Source organism: Camelus bactrianus, chromosome 3 (assembly GCF_048773025.1).
Source record: "Camelus bactrianus isolate YW-2024 breed Bactrian camel chromosome 3, ASM4877302v1, whole genome shotgun sequence".
NCBI lineage: Eukaryota > Metazoa > Chordata > Mammalia > Artiodactyla > Camelidae > Camelus > Camelus bactrianus.
Genome location: NC_133541.1, coordinates 89,555,174 through 89,570,253, shown reverse-complemented (window position 1 = coordinate 89,570,253; position 15,080 = coordinate 89,555,174). Strand labels below are relative to the sequence as shown.

The 15,080-nt window shown below is 44.8% G+C and overlaps 1 protein-coding gene across 2 annotated transcripts in view; it reads left to right on the top strand.

The window, feature by feature from the left end:
• MARCHF3 (membrane associated ring-CH-type finger 3) overlaps positions 1-15,080 on the top strand; it is a 130,181-nt gene that overhangs the window by 110,348 nt on the left and 4,753 nt on the right. For both annotated transcript variants that reach the window (XM_045507777.2, XM_010971559.3), the window contains one exon: positions 12,702-12,911. In XM_045507777.2, the coding sequence (XP_045363733.1) occupies positions 12,702-12,911 (210 nt within the window). The remainder of the gene's footprint in view (positions 1-12,701; positions 12,912-15,080) is intronic.

Below are 15,080 nucleotides of genomic sequence, written 5' to 3'. Positions count from 1 at the left end.
TTTTTTAACTCATATTGTGTGGAAATCATTTGTGCATTGATTTTTTTTTATGTTGTCTGAATTTTTGCCATCTTTGTCCAGCAAAAGTCCTTTTTTTCTTCAAGCTCCTTAACTCAATTTGGTTGCTTTCATGATTCTGTTGCTCTACAACTACACAGTCAATTTTTTAAATATCACATTTTGTGCCCTAGGTTGATTTTTTTTTAAAACAGGGTCTAAGAAGGAATTATGAATTCTCAGAAGACAATCAAATCCTACTGCCCATATTCTTAAATCCATCCAAGCTCAGAAAGTCAGACTAGACCAAAAAGTGTCTTAAGACAGTTTAGGAAAATGTTCTAGAACAGCACTGCTTCTCCTCAGATATGTTTGAGAATCTGATAAAACCTTGAACTCTTTCCCCTGAAATGCCCAGACACCCAGCGTTCAATTAAAGTCACAAAGAGTGATACAGGTTTTCTGAAGCCCTACACCCAGGGTCAAGGACCTCGACCTAGAAAGACAGTTATGTAAACTGCGGGGGAACATGTAGATTTCCCCAAGACGTCTTTTACACCCTTAAAATATTTTAAGCATGAAAAGTAAGGGGAACTTCACTGCAAATCTCTTTTGTAAGAAGGCCACATCATAATTCTGTGGGTGCCACAAAAGTGGACATGATTTGCTAGCCTCGAAGGAAGAGCTGGTGATTCAGCTATGCACATATACTGGACCGGGCTAGTTACTAACTTGGGTTCTTCCATGGTTGGCTTGGTTCTGCCATGGGGATACGTGTCTCAGGATCACTCAAGCTAGAAATGCATGTGTGTCTCCGGCTGGAGTAGAGCTTTCCCACAGAGAGCAACTGTGTCCATCCAGCCGCTCTCCTGGTTGCCCTTCTGTAAATGCCAGTCCTTGACGTCATGATCCCTGTCACTAAGCTACTGCCTCTACCCTTTCAGAGTGTCTTCCCTGAAGACAGCCCTGTGAGATGTGTAGCAAAATGGTCCACAAACACTGAACATAATCAAGAGATGTAATGCCAACAAAATGGAAGCCAACGCCCTTACCTCATATAACACCACGGCATGTTGTCACCTGGTAGTCTGGTATTCTGGGCCCTCTACCTAATAAAGGATATCTGAAAAGTCCAGGGGAGCAATAAAAACAGGTTTCTGGGGTGGCCTGGACAGAAAGAGGGAGACTGTTTCATGGGGATGTGAGGACGCTAAGGAAGGGCATGTCTGAGATCTGAAAAATCATGAATAGCTTAGATAAAGTGAACATGGAGTGCGTAGCATGATCCAAAGTACTAGAATGCTGGTGGGCTCCCTTTGAAATATGAGGGTGGGAGTGTCCAACAAAAATAAAGGGTCCTACCAAATACAGCAACTCATGCACGTAAGCCATTGCCTCAAGTGGGACCTTGAGAGATTCCAGATGGATCCGTTGCTAGCTCCGATGTGTCTAACGTCCATAAGGTCAGACAGGCCCTAAATATTTGGGGAACTTTTTGGCAGCAAAACTTTGGCCTGTAAGTAGTGGGAATCTGAAGTTCCTCTGCTCTCACAGTCGGCCATCTAGCAGAAACTTCCCTTTCTCAACGTTCCTGTTCCTGCTTACTTTGGGAATATGTGGCCCTGGTGAGAAAGTCTCTTCTGTCCTTTATTTTACACACATGTCATATTTTGTTGAAACCCTGCCACTACACTCAACTTGGGTAATTTTCAGACCCACATTCTCACTACCTCCAAGGGACACAGATCTTTCAGTGTGGTCCCATTTTGAGGTCTTGGCTGTCAATTTGATTTCTCCTTCTCTCTTCCTTTAAACATCCTCAATTCTCAAAACAGAGATTTATTATCCTTATTCCTGTTATTCATCATATTCTCATTTTTTGTCCTGTGTTCCAACTGGGGCTCTTACTTGGTGCCCCATCCGGGCATCTGTTACCCCATGATCCTGTCTTACTGCTAGCAGTAATTATTCAAAGCTTCAGAAACCTGGGCTCCAACAGCAGGCCAGCAGAAGGGGTGTCAGATGCCAGCTACTCTACCAGCTGGAGGGCCGGGGCCCCATAAGAGCTAAAAGAAAGCAGCGCTCAGGAGACTGGGAGCTGCTGTATGTGTCCTGTTTATAACAGACCACATGGTATGAATCCACTGTCTCGCCAGGTAATCATTTTTATTTCTGGCACTATACATTTTATTTATCAATTTCTTCTGGAAATTTCTGTTTTCTTGCTCTCCATCCTCTCTTGGCTGTTTATCTCATCTTCTCATGTTTCTGGCTTTACACTGATCACATATGCCACATAATTCTGCAGTATCTTCTCGTGTTTCAGATAAGCAATCTCCATTTGGCTGTGATCACTTCTGCACAGCAATGATCTAAAATAATTAGAGTGAAATGATTCCCATTTTGCTTATCTCTGAAATTGCAAGTGAATATATAAAATTATTTTGCCATCTAACCCTGCTGTGCTGCTAATCCTGTCTTTGGAAAATTTCACACCATTGGTTTGAGTGTGTGGAGTGTTTGTTTAAATAATGCTGAAGCCAAATTCTAATGTTCCAGACACAAATACAGTATTTCTGGAGCACATTATAGCCCATTAATTGGCTTATTGGCTTGAGTCCTCCAGGGAGCGCCACAAGTCCCCAGGGTGTCCTTGAGTATGACGGACGCTTCGGCCAGATCACAGCTGGGAATGTCCGAGCAACTGCGAAGTGTGTGTCTGTGGCAAAAATTACTTGACTGCATTTGATCAGAAGAGTCGGGTTGAGGGGTGATCTTTCAGTTAAACTCATCTGATGTCTCTACTCAAAGCGATCCTCTGGTCGGGAAGCATTTATCTATTTCTTTGACTAATATTTATCAAGTACAAATTAAATATTTTAGGAAGTGCAGATATAACTGTGAACAGGGCAGAAGCACGCTGTGTACTAACAGAGCTTACCTGCTAGGAAGACAGACAGAACAAACACAGAAATAAATAGAAAGCTTACTCCTCATAGTGATGAAGGTCATGAAGGAAGAAAGAGGCTGTTGCGGGAAAGAATAATGGGGGTGAGAGAAAGTGGGAGTTGTGAAGGCCTCTCTAAAGAGGTGACACATGAGCAGAGGCACAACCAATAAGACGGAACTGGCTGTGCAAGGAAGAGCAGCACGCAGGAGGAACAGCCACTGCAAAGGCCCTGAGGCAGGCCAGTTCGCTTTTCTGAAGCAGGAAAAAACAAAGGCGCTAGATGTCAAGGTGCTTAACCTGCCGTCTGCTGAAGCCTATGCGTCTCTTCTCAGAATCCTGTTTTTCATGGCATAAGATAAAATACATAGGAATGCACAGAACACCAATGACATCATAATACAGATATCAAAATATTTAAAAGACAGAGCTGTGATATAAAAGATAAATGCTGCTTTAACACATTCTATAGATCTAATAACTAACTATGAAGTGGCAATTTGTCAACAGATATACAACCATTGTCACGTGATATGAAATAGCTGTGATTTCTCGTGGTGACAAAGTCAGAGGTACTGATCATGCCACCGAGGCTCTATGCATAGCTCAATGAAAGACTAAATTTCCATTAGAGGCTGTGAAAATAAAGGTGTGGTTTTTTTCTTCCCATCTTAAAATCACAGATCCCATGAATCCCATCCTTGGACCCCTTGGGGTCTGTGGCGCCCGGGGTAAAAACACCTGGGCCACGTGACGCAGGCTTGGTGGGCCGTGACAAGGTGGTGTTAGACTCAGTGAGAGGGGGAGCCACTGGGGAATTGTAAGCAAGGGAAGTGGCATGATCATGCTGCTTTATATATAGAAACTGGATTCTAGGGTAACGGGAGTATAACAGTGAGGCGACTTACATGGTTCAGGTGAGAGATGAGGGTAACCTGGAAAAAAGTAGAGGCCCTCGAGAGACAGAGATGGGAACACGCTCAAGATGTGTTCCAGAAGAACTTCCAGGACCCGCTGACACATTGGAAAGAGGGAGCAGGGTCTGGGGGAGGGGAGAGTAAGGCTGGGGCAGAGGTGTTTACACCAGGTGCTGGCATGGCCCCTACTGGTGTGGGACCACCTGGGAGAGAAGTCAGTTTGTGGGAGAGTCAGGGTGGTGGCGGAGAATCCAGTGTTCCATAATGGACCTTGTGAAGTCTGGGATGTTTATCACACAAATGGAGAGAGCCCTAGTAAGCAGCAGACACACCAGCCTGGAGCTCAGGAGAGAGCTGGGCAGAAGGGTGATGTATCTACTTTGAGGTCAAACCTGATGGCTTTTTTTTTTAACTGAAGTATAGTCAGTTACAGTGTGTCAATTTCTGGTGTACAGCACAATGTCTCAGTCATACATATACATACATACATTTGTTTTCATATTCTTTTTCATTATAGGTTACTACAAGATATTGAATAGAGTTCCCTGAACCTGATATTTTGAACAGCAGTGGGAACTTAAGGCAACTAGAGAGGGTCCTTCACCACTCCTCTCAAAGCTGCACCTTCCCTCCTCCTTTGAGGGAGACCCCCCATTTTTCACTCCCCCAGAGAGGTGACAACTTGATAAAAGTCACACAGCATGAGGTGAACCAGGAGGGGGCCATGTCCTGTCTCCTGCTTCCAAGCCTGTGTTTCATCCCTACTCAGCACTCTTCTCCAACCGCATCCATCGTAGGAACAAACAAAGATGAGGGTCAAGGCTTTATGTGGCACAAAAGCAAGCTGAAGAAAGGAGGGGAAAGAACAGTAGGCTGGAGATTTCAAATACTGGCTCCTCCACCAGGCAACCTTGAACAAGCCACTTAACCTCACCGGGGCTTAATATCCTAATTCAAAATGGGAATAATAACACCACCTATTAAATTTAATAAAAATATCTTGCACATAAAAAAGCACTCAGTACATTTTTTCGGTTGAACTTGGGTTGTGTAATTTTTAAATGGACATTTGGTATTGTCTTTTTCTCATACATTTCAAGGTAATTTTTATCTAGAGAAGAAAAGATAGTAATTGTGACTAAAACAGTCCAAAGGACCTTGAATAATGTACTGGATTTCTCATGCTATTTCCATAATCTATGGAAAAAGAGATGGTATTCCATGATGATTTACATCTTAGGAAAAGAAGCTTGAACAGAAACTACAGGTTTTTCACCTTGCAGCAACAAAACACTGTGTAGATATTTCTCTTGGGAACCTAAAAGGAGCAGTAACATAAGGAATGCTCTCTCTATCCAGAAGGCTAAAAGCAGTGAAGTTCAAGACTTGATGTTTGCCTGCCAGCGAAGTTTCTCCTTACCACTTGATTTAATCAGTCAAACCGATATTGCAGATCATTTCCAGTGAGGGCTCCTGGCATCTTGGGTGCTTATTCATTCATTTTCATTAAGCATTTACTATGTTCTAGCGCTGTTCTTGGACTGAGGCATACAAGAATGAACCAAAATGAAGTCCTGCCAGCATGGAGTGCCCACTGAAGTAGGGAGCAAGAAATAAACAAGTAATCAAAACAATAGATACACAGCATCATTTCAGAAAGTGTCATGTGCCCTGTAGAAAATACAGCCAGGTGATGTTCACAGGTACAAGGAGGGTTTTCAGTGAGAAGTTGCCATCTGAGCTGAGACCTAGATGATAGGGAGGAATCAACTGTGCAAGAATGCAGGCAAAGCCTGTTCCCCGTATAGGAACAGGCACATGTCAAGTTGGAAACGAAGGAGGAGAAGTCGTAAGAGACATGCAGGGGAAGGCAGGGATGAGGTCAGGTCTTCTTGTAGTCCCAGGTAAAGAGTTTGGACTTTAACCATTGGAGAGTTTTAAGCAAAGGAGCAATGTGACCTGATTTATATATTTACGAGGTCCCTCTGACTTCTATTTTGGAACTAGACTAGAGTGGGAGCAAGGAGGCTGTTGCCTCCCAGGGAGGAGGTGATGGTGGCTCAGGGATGGTGGCAGTGGAAATGGAGAGAGAGATGCACAGGTTCCAAGTGTACGTTGAAGGTTGTGCTGACCAGACTTCTGGAAGGGCTAGATGTGCAGGGTAAGACACAGAAAGGAAACAGGTTGACTGAGCGACTAGGTGGTTAGTGTTGTCATTTACTGATATGGAACCTTGCAGAAAAGATTGTGAGGTCAGTGCTAAATCAAGAGTTCTGTTTTGGACAGATTAAGTTTGAGTTGTCTATTAGTCATTTAAGCAGAGCTGTTGAGTGGGCCATTGAATGTGCACATCTGGAGCTTTGGAGAGAGGCCGAGGCTGGAGATTGGCATTTAGGGTCACAAGCGAATCATCTGTGAAGTTTCTGTTTGAGGTGCATTGCTTCCAGCCTGGTTTGATGGACACCTGGAGCGAGCATCCCCGTGGTTCCCCTGGAGTCAGAATCTCCTTCTGAGCAACTTCAGCTATTCTGGAAATTCACTGACAGACTATAGAGTTCGGGGATTAAAAACATTGGCGGGAGTGTAATTGTTTTTGTTCTCTGCTGTTTCAAGTTAGCTGAAATGCATGATTTTCAGGTTTTGTCTTCAAATCATGCAAAGGACCTGTCACCTGTCTTCTGATCTTCACATTGCCCCTTTCACATTGCAGCTCTCCAGGCAAGCAAGGCAGCTTGGTGTAGGCTGTGCTGGGCTTTGAGAATAAGCCCCACCCCAGGCATTTGACAAGCGCTGGGTGAATAACTGCCAAGTGTCAGATTAACAGGAGACACTCAGGCAGATAAACCCAAGTGAGCAAACATTGTGAGACCATGCCTTCTTTTTCCTTTTTTTCCCACAGCATAGATTTGTTATGGTTTTATCAGTTATTATCCCTTCTATCGGTTTCTGTCATTCTCGTGATGGTTTCTCATTAAGGAGATTCATGGAGAGGGTTGTAATCGATCAGAGCTATTAGCCACCAGAGTGTAATCTGGTTCTAGTACAGACTGACCTGCACAATGTCCTGTCTACCTTGAGGCTTTAAGCCGATTAACTCAGAGTCTGGGAGGCAGGATCTAATGTCCTGTAGCACTGCACCCCCTTCACCCCTACCCACCAGTAAGGGAGTTAACAAATTGACATTGTAATTAAAACTGAACCCACAGCTAACCCACCTTGAAAGTAACCACTCGCGCCTGGCTCACCTTGGATGCACGTTTATAGCCAGTGAATGATGCTGTGTCGCTGGGGGTAGATTAATGTTGCTTTAATTCCCCCTGCTGCCTTGGGCTCCCCCCCCACCCCCCACTGATTGGAGGTTTCTGTTTTGTTTAGTTGCTTGCTTGCTTGGTTGGTTGATTGGGTTTTGTACCTATTTCCAAGAGTAGATCAATCTCATGGTTCACCAACAAGTTAGTAATTGGAATGAGATCGCCACATAAAAAGGCAGCTCACTGCCAGGACTTTCAATAGCACCGTCTCTGTCTGCTTTATGTCTCTGATGGGGTCAGAGAACAAAATGAGGAAGGTGCCCTGGGCCGCCCACAGATCCCCTGGCAGCCATATGGGTGGGCCTACCAGGTGAAAGACGCCAAGGAAATTAGTCACTCGATCACTGACATCAGCTTTTAAAATACAGCTAACCACCAAGGAGAAGCTGAAGACTAAGGTTAAACTAAAGACTCTTCAGGAATGATATTTTAGCTGCAAAAGCTGTCCACGAGCGGCAGGATGAATAAATTGGTATTTCGCACCAGGGGAAGCATGACAGTAAATATTCCTTCTTGCACTGATAAAAACGGTTAAGGTACAGTCCTCCTCCTCCCCCTCCTTCACCCCCCACTTTTTTTTTTTTTTAACTAAGAGTAATGATATAATAGAGCAGTTAGGAGCACAGTCTTCGGAGCTAAGCTACACGGATCAAAGCCAAGGCCAAACTTCCACAAGTGATTTAACTTCTTTGTGCCTCAGTTTCCCTGTCTATAAAATGGTGGCGATGATAATAGTACCTCTTTCAAAGATTATTGATGAGTAGATCAGTAACCACATGCAGTAGATAAGATGGAGCTAAGCATAGTGTAAGGTCCGAGCAAACATAAGCTGCTGTCATTCATTCACCCGTGTCAGCGCTGACCGTGCTAGGGGCCAGTGATACAAAGATAAAGGCACTGCAGGTCAAGGGGGAAGATGGACCTGCAGACACAGCTGCTGTTCCACTTCAGCCCGTGCTTTTCTGAATGTTTGGGACGTAAGGACGCTACTGCGGAGTAGGTATAGTATTCCATGTGTGACAAGAACTGGTAAGGGAGGCGGAAAGCACACAAGAGCAAGGATGGAACTGAACAACAACTGAGACCAGCCGTTTGTCTATGATGAATTAAGCTAAAATGCATGATAATGAAGCTGAGATTAAACACCCAGAAACTGGACCTCACTGTGATTTAGGAAAGGAATTTACACAGAACAGAACAGCAGCCTAATATTTTATAAAATTACCATGATAACATCCTGGCCAGTTAACCATTCAGTTTCCTGATGTACCAATAAAACAGCAGGACTTACCATACCCCACCTAGCTGAAAATTCGCAAAACATCTAGTGTGTGCCTGTGCAGGCCCCCCGCCCCACACACAAATGCCATTTGGTGCAGAAAGAAAATGTAAGTATGGAAAGCATGGAACAGAGAAGTGAGGCTGGTTCGCATCTCACCTCTCATACCCACTTGCTATCTACCCTTAGGTGAGTTACTAAACTCCACTCCCCAGTATCTGCATCTGTAAAACAGGGGTAAGGCAGCACCTGCCTCACAGGGTTACAGTGAAGATTCAATGAGACATTGTACAATAAACTCCAAGTTTCTAGCTCTGGCTTGCCACAGCCTCAGCTCAGTATAGTTTATTTTATTGCTGTAGTTTGCTACACACTAGCTGGACACCTCCCTCCCCCAACTCCCTCCTCTCTCCCTCCTTCTTTCTGTCTGGATGTTTTGTACATAATTAATAGCTACATATGTATTTACAGAGGCAATCCATGTTCACTTTAGAAAAACAAGAAAATACATACGAAAAGGAAAAAATTAAAGACCGTTCTGATTCCACCACCGAGAGTAATGACTATTTTGCTATATACCCTCTGGCCTCGTCTGTGTAAATCCACAGCATCTGTGCAAATGTAAATGACCATGTGTATACAAATACATCCCTACAGACAGGGTCATACTGTTCATTCTGTCTAGCAGAACTCTTTCCTGCTCAGCAGTGTATCATGTCAGTAAATATAAAATGTACATTATCATCTGAAATGACTTTATGGTAGTTTGTTTTAATAAAATGTACATTATCATTTGAAATTACCTTATGATAGTTTGTTTTAACTAAATTCCATAACGTATTTAGACAACCCCCTATTGCTGGAAATTTGAGGTGAAATCTACTTGTTTTCTGTTAGAAACTCCATGTATATAAATATCCTACATCAACCTACGTGGCTACGTTGGCAGAGGTCCTTCCCAAGGCACAGGGCAATTTTTTTCTCAGCACCAGATATTGCCCCATCTTATTCATGGCACCTGATTTGTGTAAGAGATAAACAATACTTAGCATTCTGAAGAAGTCACAGATTTTAACATCATAGAACCTGTTTGAAGAACTTCATACCTAAATATGAATATGACCCAGCAGCAAACAACCCAAAGAATAAACTGAGCCAAAAAAGTATGTGTAGTGTTAATAAGGTGTGGAATCCAGGTATTGTGTGATCACAGACGTGTGAAATGGCCTGGAAGTTTTTGAGGAATACAGAAGATCAAAGAACAATTAGAAAAGAGGAAACTAGGGAACACGCTTAGTAATTTCTGGTTTGCCCCTGCAATTTAGTTCACATCAGACAGCTCAGTAGGGATCCGTCTTTCCCTCCTTCCATTCCTGAGTCTTTCATGGAGAAATGTTAGGGGCCATGTAGATATATAAAATGCTAAGTTTATTTTTTTTTAAAGAGGCTTTTCTTTGTTCCTTTTATTTATTTTTATTTTTTAATTTTTCATTCTTATTTTTTATTGAAGTGTAGTTGATTTACAATTAGTTTCATGTGTACAGCAAAGTGATAGTTATACATATACATATGTATATATATATATATATGCATATATTTTTGGATTCTTTTCCACTACAGCTCATTATGAGAAATTGAATATAGTTCCCTGTGCTATACAGTAGGTCCTTGTTGTTTATCTGTTTTATATATAGTAATGTATATCTGTTAATCCCTAACTCCTAATCTGTCCCTCGGGCATGCTAAGCATGTGCTCTGCACTGAGCTATTATCCTCCCCCTGCTAAGTTAGTTTTAATAAAATGTATTCAGAATTCTCAAGGGACAGAAACCGAGGTCAGCTTGTCATTGCACATCTGTCGCGTATTAACTGAGAACCTACTGTGTTCCACCAAGTCGGGGCACAGGAAAAGTGGGTCAGGCTCCCAGATCTGCTTCCAGGGAGAATCTAACCTGCCAGGGGAGTCGGGGTGCTGCAAGGTCCGCACCCTTATTTAAGAATCTGGGTTTCTGAATTCTTGCAATTTTAGTTTTCAAATACTTTACTGCTAGGACATCTGAACAAGAGAGAGCCCGAGCCTCTTCTCAGTGTCACTTGGTTTATCTGCTGAGCCTCTGTAAAGTTAGGATAAAAATGCCTGGTTTCTACTCTCTGTTTCTTGGCGAAATTAAGCAAGAAAATGTTAATTAGTAAGAGCTCTTTGAATCTCTTTGAAGCTGCTGAGATGTCTGACATAGCGTGACTACACGTAGCAGGGTTAATATTGTTTGCACTTGATCGTTCTGGTATTTATATTAAAGTTTTATAATACTGTGTTTAACATTCATGGGCTGGTTGACTTCCCATTATTTATTTTTCAATATTTGTTCGGGTCCATTTTTGAGCTGGGTTGACTTCTTTCAGCATCGCAGCCCATTTTTAAGGTGGGCTATCATTGGAAAGTGGTATGTTAGGGTTCCAGGTCATTTACTATTTGCCTCAGGCGCGCAGTCAAGGAAGGGCACCTCCCAGAAAACCGTCTTCTGTGCCTCTGACCTCCCATCCCTTGTGCTCGCTCCTGAAGGCTTTGGCTGGCCCTTGCACAGCTGCTTCCTCAGCTGGCTCGCCCTCTTTGCATCTCTTCTGTCTCTTGTGCCTGACCTTGAGCATGGCCTTCAGTCTCTCTCCAGTCAGTTCCACCTACTCTTGTCCACCATGTCATGGCCCCTTCCCTCCCACAATAGTTTTGTGGGAATTGCTACTCTGGCCCCTCAGGGCATCTGCCCAGCAGCCCATAGCGCTCCCACTTGGGGACAAGCACACAGCACCGCCAGTCCCCAGGATGAAATGGAAGACGGCCAACCAGTGTCTCTCCCACCTCACCCCATCACCTGTGTGTGACCTCATTCTTTCCCTGGGCTCCTTGGCCTCTGTCATTATTACATGGGATAGTGAGAAGAGAATACCAAATTATTTGGGCGCACGTTTCTGCTGTAATCCAAGAAAACAGCACCAGACCTCATTACCAGTAAGCACTGACACCAATATGTAAGCATGACGTCTCCTGGCTCACGCAAAACATTTCAGCAGACGTTCAGCAATTCCCCAAGTGGGAGGACAACAACCTGTTCCCTGTCCTGCAGGAATTCTCATCTCTAGTCTCTCAAAAAGCACAACGTTTTTCCCACCTTTCTGGGAGCTGGTTCAGTCGAGATGGCAGCACAATTAAGATGTCAGAGTCACTTCCAAGTAGGAGGTTCAGGGCCCTAAAACATAAGGGAGGGAGCATTACAGAGTTCATGGAGGGTGCGGGCAAGACGACTGTCAGGCTCAACGACTGACTCACAAGACCCAGCAAAGCTCTTACACTCATGGTTAGCGATTATTACAAAAAGGGATACCAGTTAAAAGCAACAGAGGGAAGAGGGGCATTGGACAACGTCCAGGAGAAACTAGCCACAAGCTCCCAGATGTGCCCTCCCAATAAAGCCACACAGATGTGCTTGCTTTTTCCAGCAACAATCTGTGACATCTGTCAAGCTGATCAATCAGGGACACTCACCCGAGCCTTGGTGTCCAGGGATGACTGGGGTCAGTCACATAGGCATTCGTACCACGTGACTGACCTCAGCTACTCAGGCCCCAGCCCTGAGAGCAAACCGAGGCGTTCTGCGTAAATCACACTGTTGGCATAAACTAGCTGCTGACGCTGGTACCACGTGCCCAAGGCCTCGGGCATGCAGAAGACGCTTACCAGGCAGACTGTTACAAGGACTCAGAGCTCATCTCTTAGAAGCTCATCTTAAAAACAGGGCTTTCTTGGGAATGTGCTGGATTTGCGCACCCGGGCCTGCTGAGCTAACCTGTCCCCGCACACATCCCCAGGGTCAAGGCACTGGAAGGCTCTGGCCATGGGACAGCTCTTCCTGCACCTGAGCTGTCACCTTCCAAAAATAACATCGTCTCTGCCCGCCACACAGGGTCACTGTGGTTCGCAATAATAACCACCGAACTCTTTTCAAAACCAGCAGGCCATCTACAGCAAGGATGCTTTTATTATTTTTTATTGTTATTATTATCATCATAAACACTATTATTTAGGGGTTAGGACATGGGAATGACGCCTTAATACTTCCTTGTGATCTCAGAACAGGGCAGAAGCACCTTTTTCCAGATTCTGAAGACAAAGACAACCTCAGAGTAGCATGTCCCCACACCTCCCTGGCATTTAACCTTGTCCTTTCTTTTCTCTCTCTCCCTTCCCCTGGCAGTGGCTCAGAAACCCAGGCCCCCAGCACGAGAAGCGGACTCTGTTCGGAGACATGGTGTGCTTCCTGTTTATAACTCCGCTGGCCACCATCTCGGGCTGGCTCTGCCTGCGGGGCGCCGTGGACCACCTGCACTTTAGCAGTCGGCTCGAAGCCGTCGGACTGATTGCACTCACTGTTGCACTCTTCACTATTTACCTCTTTTGGACACTAGTAAGTATGGCCCAGGGCCCGGGGGTTCAGGGTAGCTGGAGCGGCAGCCCCACGGCCTGCACAGCCGCCCCTCTTGTCTGTAGCACATCTCACCTGCCCGGTAGCAGACAGACCTGCAGATGCTGGCAAGAGTGTGTGGTTTGGTTTACTACTGCCTGTGAGTGTGAGAGTGTATGTGTGCACGTGCGTGTGCGCGTGTGTACTGCTGGGAAGAGCACATGAAGTTCATTAAAGACATACACCCTGGACGCCCCTCTCCTCTACTAGCCTGGGACTCCATCTGTTAGGGGCCCTGGCGATTCCTTTCTCTCATTTACACTCCTCACTTTTGCTGGGATCGGAGGGTGTGACAAATGATGTGCTTGGCCCCCGTGGCTGTCACTGCCTGCACGGATCACGAATCCTCCTGCTGGTCATTTCCCTCTTTCGTCCCGACCCTGCACCAAGTCTTTGTTGGACGTGGAGCTTCACTTCACCTGCTGATTATTCTGCGTTGGGATATTGACTGCACTGCCCATAAAAACACTCATTTATCTAGCTGAGAAGCTGCCACCAAAGAAAAACCGTTTCCCAATAAGTCCTCCTGCTGTATATGAGGAAAATGTTAAACACCTCTGGGGTTTTTTGTGTATAACTTCAAGACTGCTCGGGCACCAGTTAGCAGCACCCACAAAGTGCAGCATTTGCTCTCTCCTGGTGTCGCCCTTTGAGACCTGCAGGGAGGAACGTCGCTGCCCTCTAGAATGTTTTCAGACGCCGGGCCCCTGCTTCCTGGCATGACTCTTGTGGCTGCTCATCTCTAATCTGAGCACGTTCCATTGTTATTCAATAGGCATTTCCTGTCTAGACTGTACATTCCCATATCCCACAGCACGGTGTCTGCACGTGGAAGCTTCCAGTGCTCACACTTGCTCCCTTGCTCTGTCTCCCAAACCCTATGCCAACAGCTGCCATTCCTGCCACGCTGAGCACAACCCCCTGCTCATCTCATCTCCCTCTCCTTCATCTCTGTGCCTCCTCTCAGGTCAGAGTGTTCAGACCGTAAGTGGGGGGACACACTTCAATCTCCGTAAGAGGGGCGTGACTTGAGCCTTGGTAAATAAGGAGCATTCCAATGTTTGCAAATTTTATCTGAGTCCTTTGATTAATTTAGACATTCTGTCCACAGCCTAATGAAGCCCCCAAGCAAAGCTATTATTGCCTCCTTTAAACATCTATGCTTCCAAAGTGTGTCCTGATTCATTGTGAATCAAGCAACGAGGCTGACTCAGAAGTCACAAGAACACTGTGATGGGAAGAGGGTTATAAATAAGAAATTAAATTGTGTGTTTACCACTGTCTAACTCCTTGTCAGCTGCACCTCCTTGGGAAAGTCATTTCGCTTCTCTGAGCCTCAGTGTCCTCATCTGTAAAGTGGGGATGATAGTAATATCCATCCTACCAATGTCCCCTGGCCTTAAGACACTTAAGTGAAAGCGTACATGGAAGGCACTTTGGAAAATCTTAAGTCTAAGTTTTTACCATTTTATTTTTAGAGGTTTGCTAGTCTATGATTTTTCTTAAAAGAGTTCCTAAGATGAAGGATGGGTGGAGATGAAGGCTTAAATGCTGGACTTTCAAACCAACTTAAAGCCTTTTTGAAAACCTGCTTTGTAAAGTATACACTTACTTAACAAGAAAGAAGAAAAGAGGTGGGTAGGCAGAAGGAAGAAAAGGAAAAAAGAGATTACCTAGAGGAAAATGGATGTGATCCTGTTTCATCTCTCATCTCAGGTGAAAGGAAGGTTTGGATGCAGAAGGCACCTGGAATGGCTCTTTCAGGGGACTGTTAACATACTTCATTCCCAAAATGTTTCCAAGAGGCAGTGGTGCTGGTAAAAAACACGTGCATTCAGAATCCAAAGGCTCTGTATTTAAAGCCAAGATTTAGCATCCTCATAGCTGTGTAACTTCAAACGGGTACCTAACCTCTCTGGTCATCCTTCTCCTTATGCAAAAATTTGAGGAAACGATTGCTAACCCCTGAGTCAATGGTCTATCGTGGGGCTGAGGTGGGATAACTTGAACAGACATCAGAGCACCCGGCACAGGCACGGGTTTTCTTCCTCTGGCTGCTGTGCCCTGCCCCTCGCAATGCCCGCCAGCCCTCTCTGTAAAATGCAGAGCAGC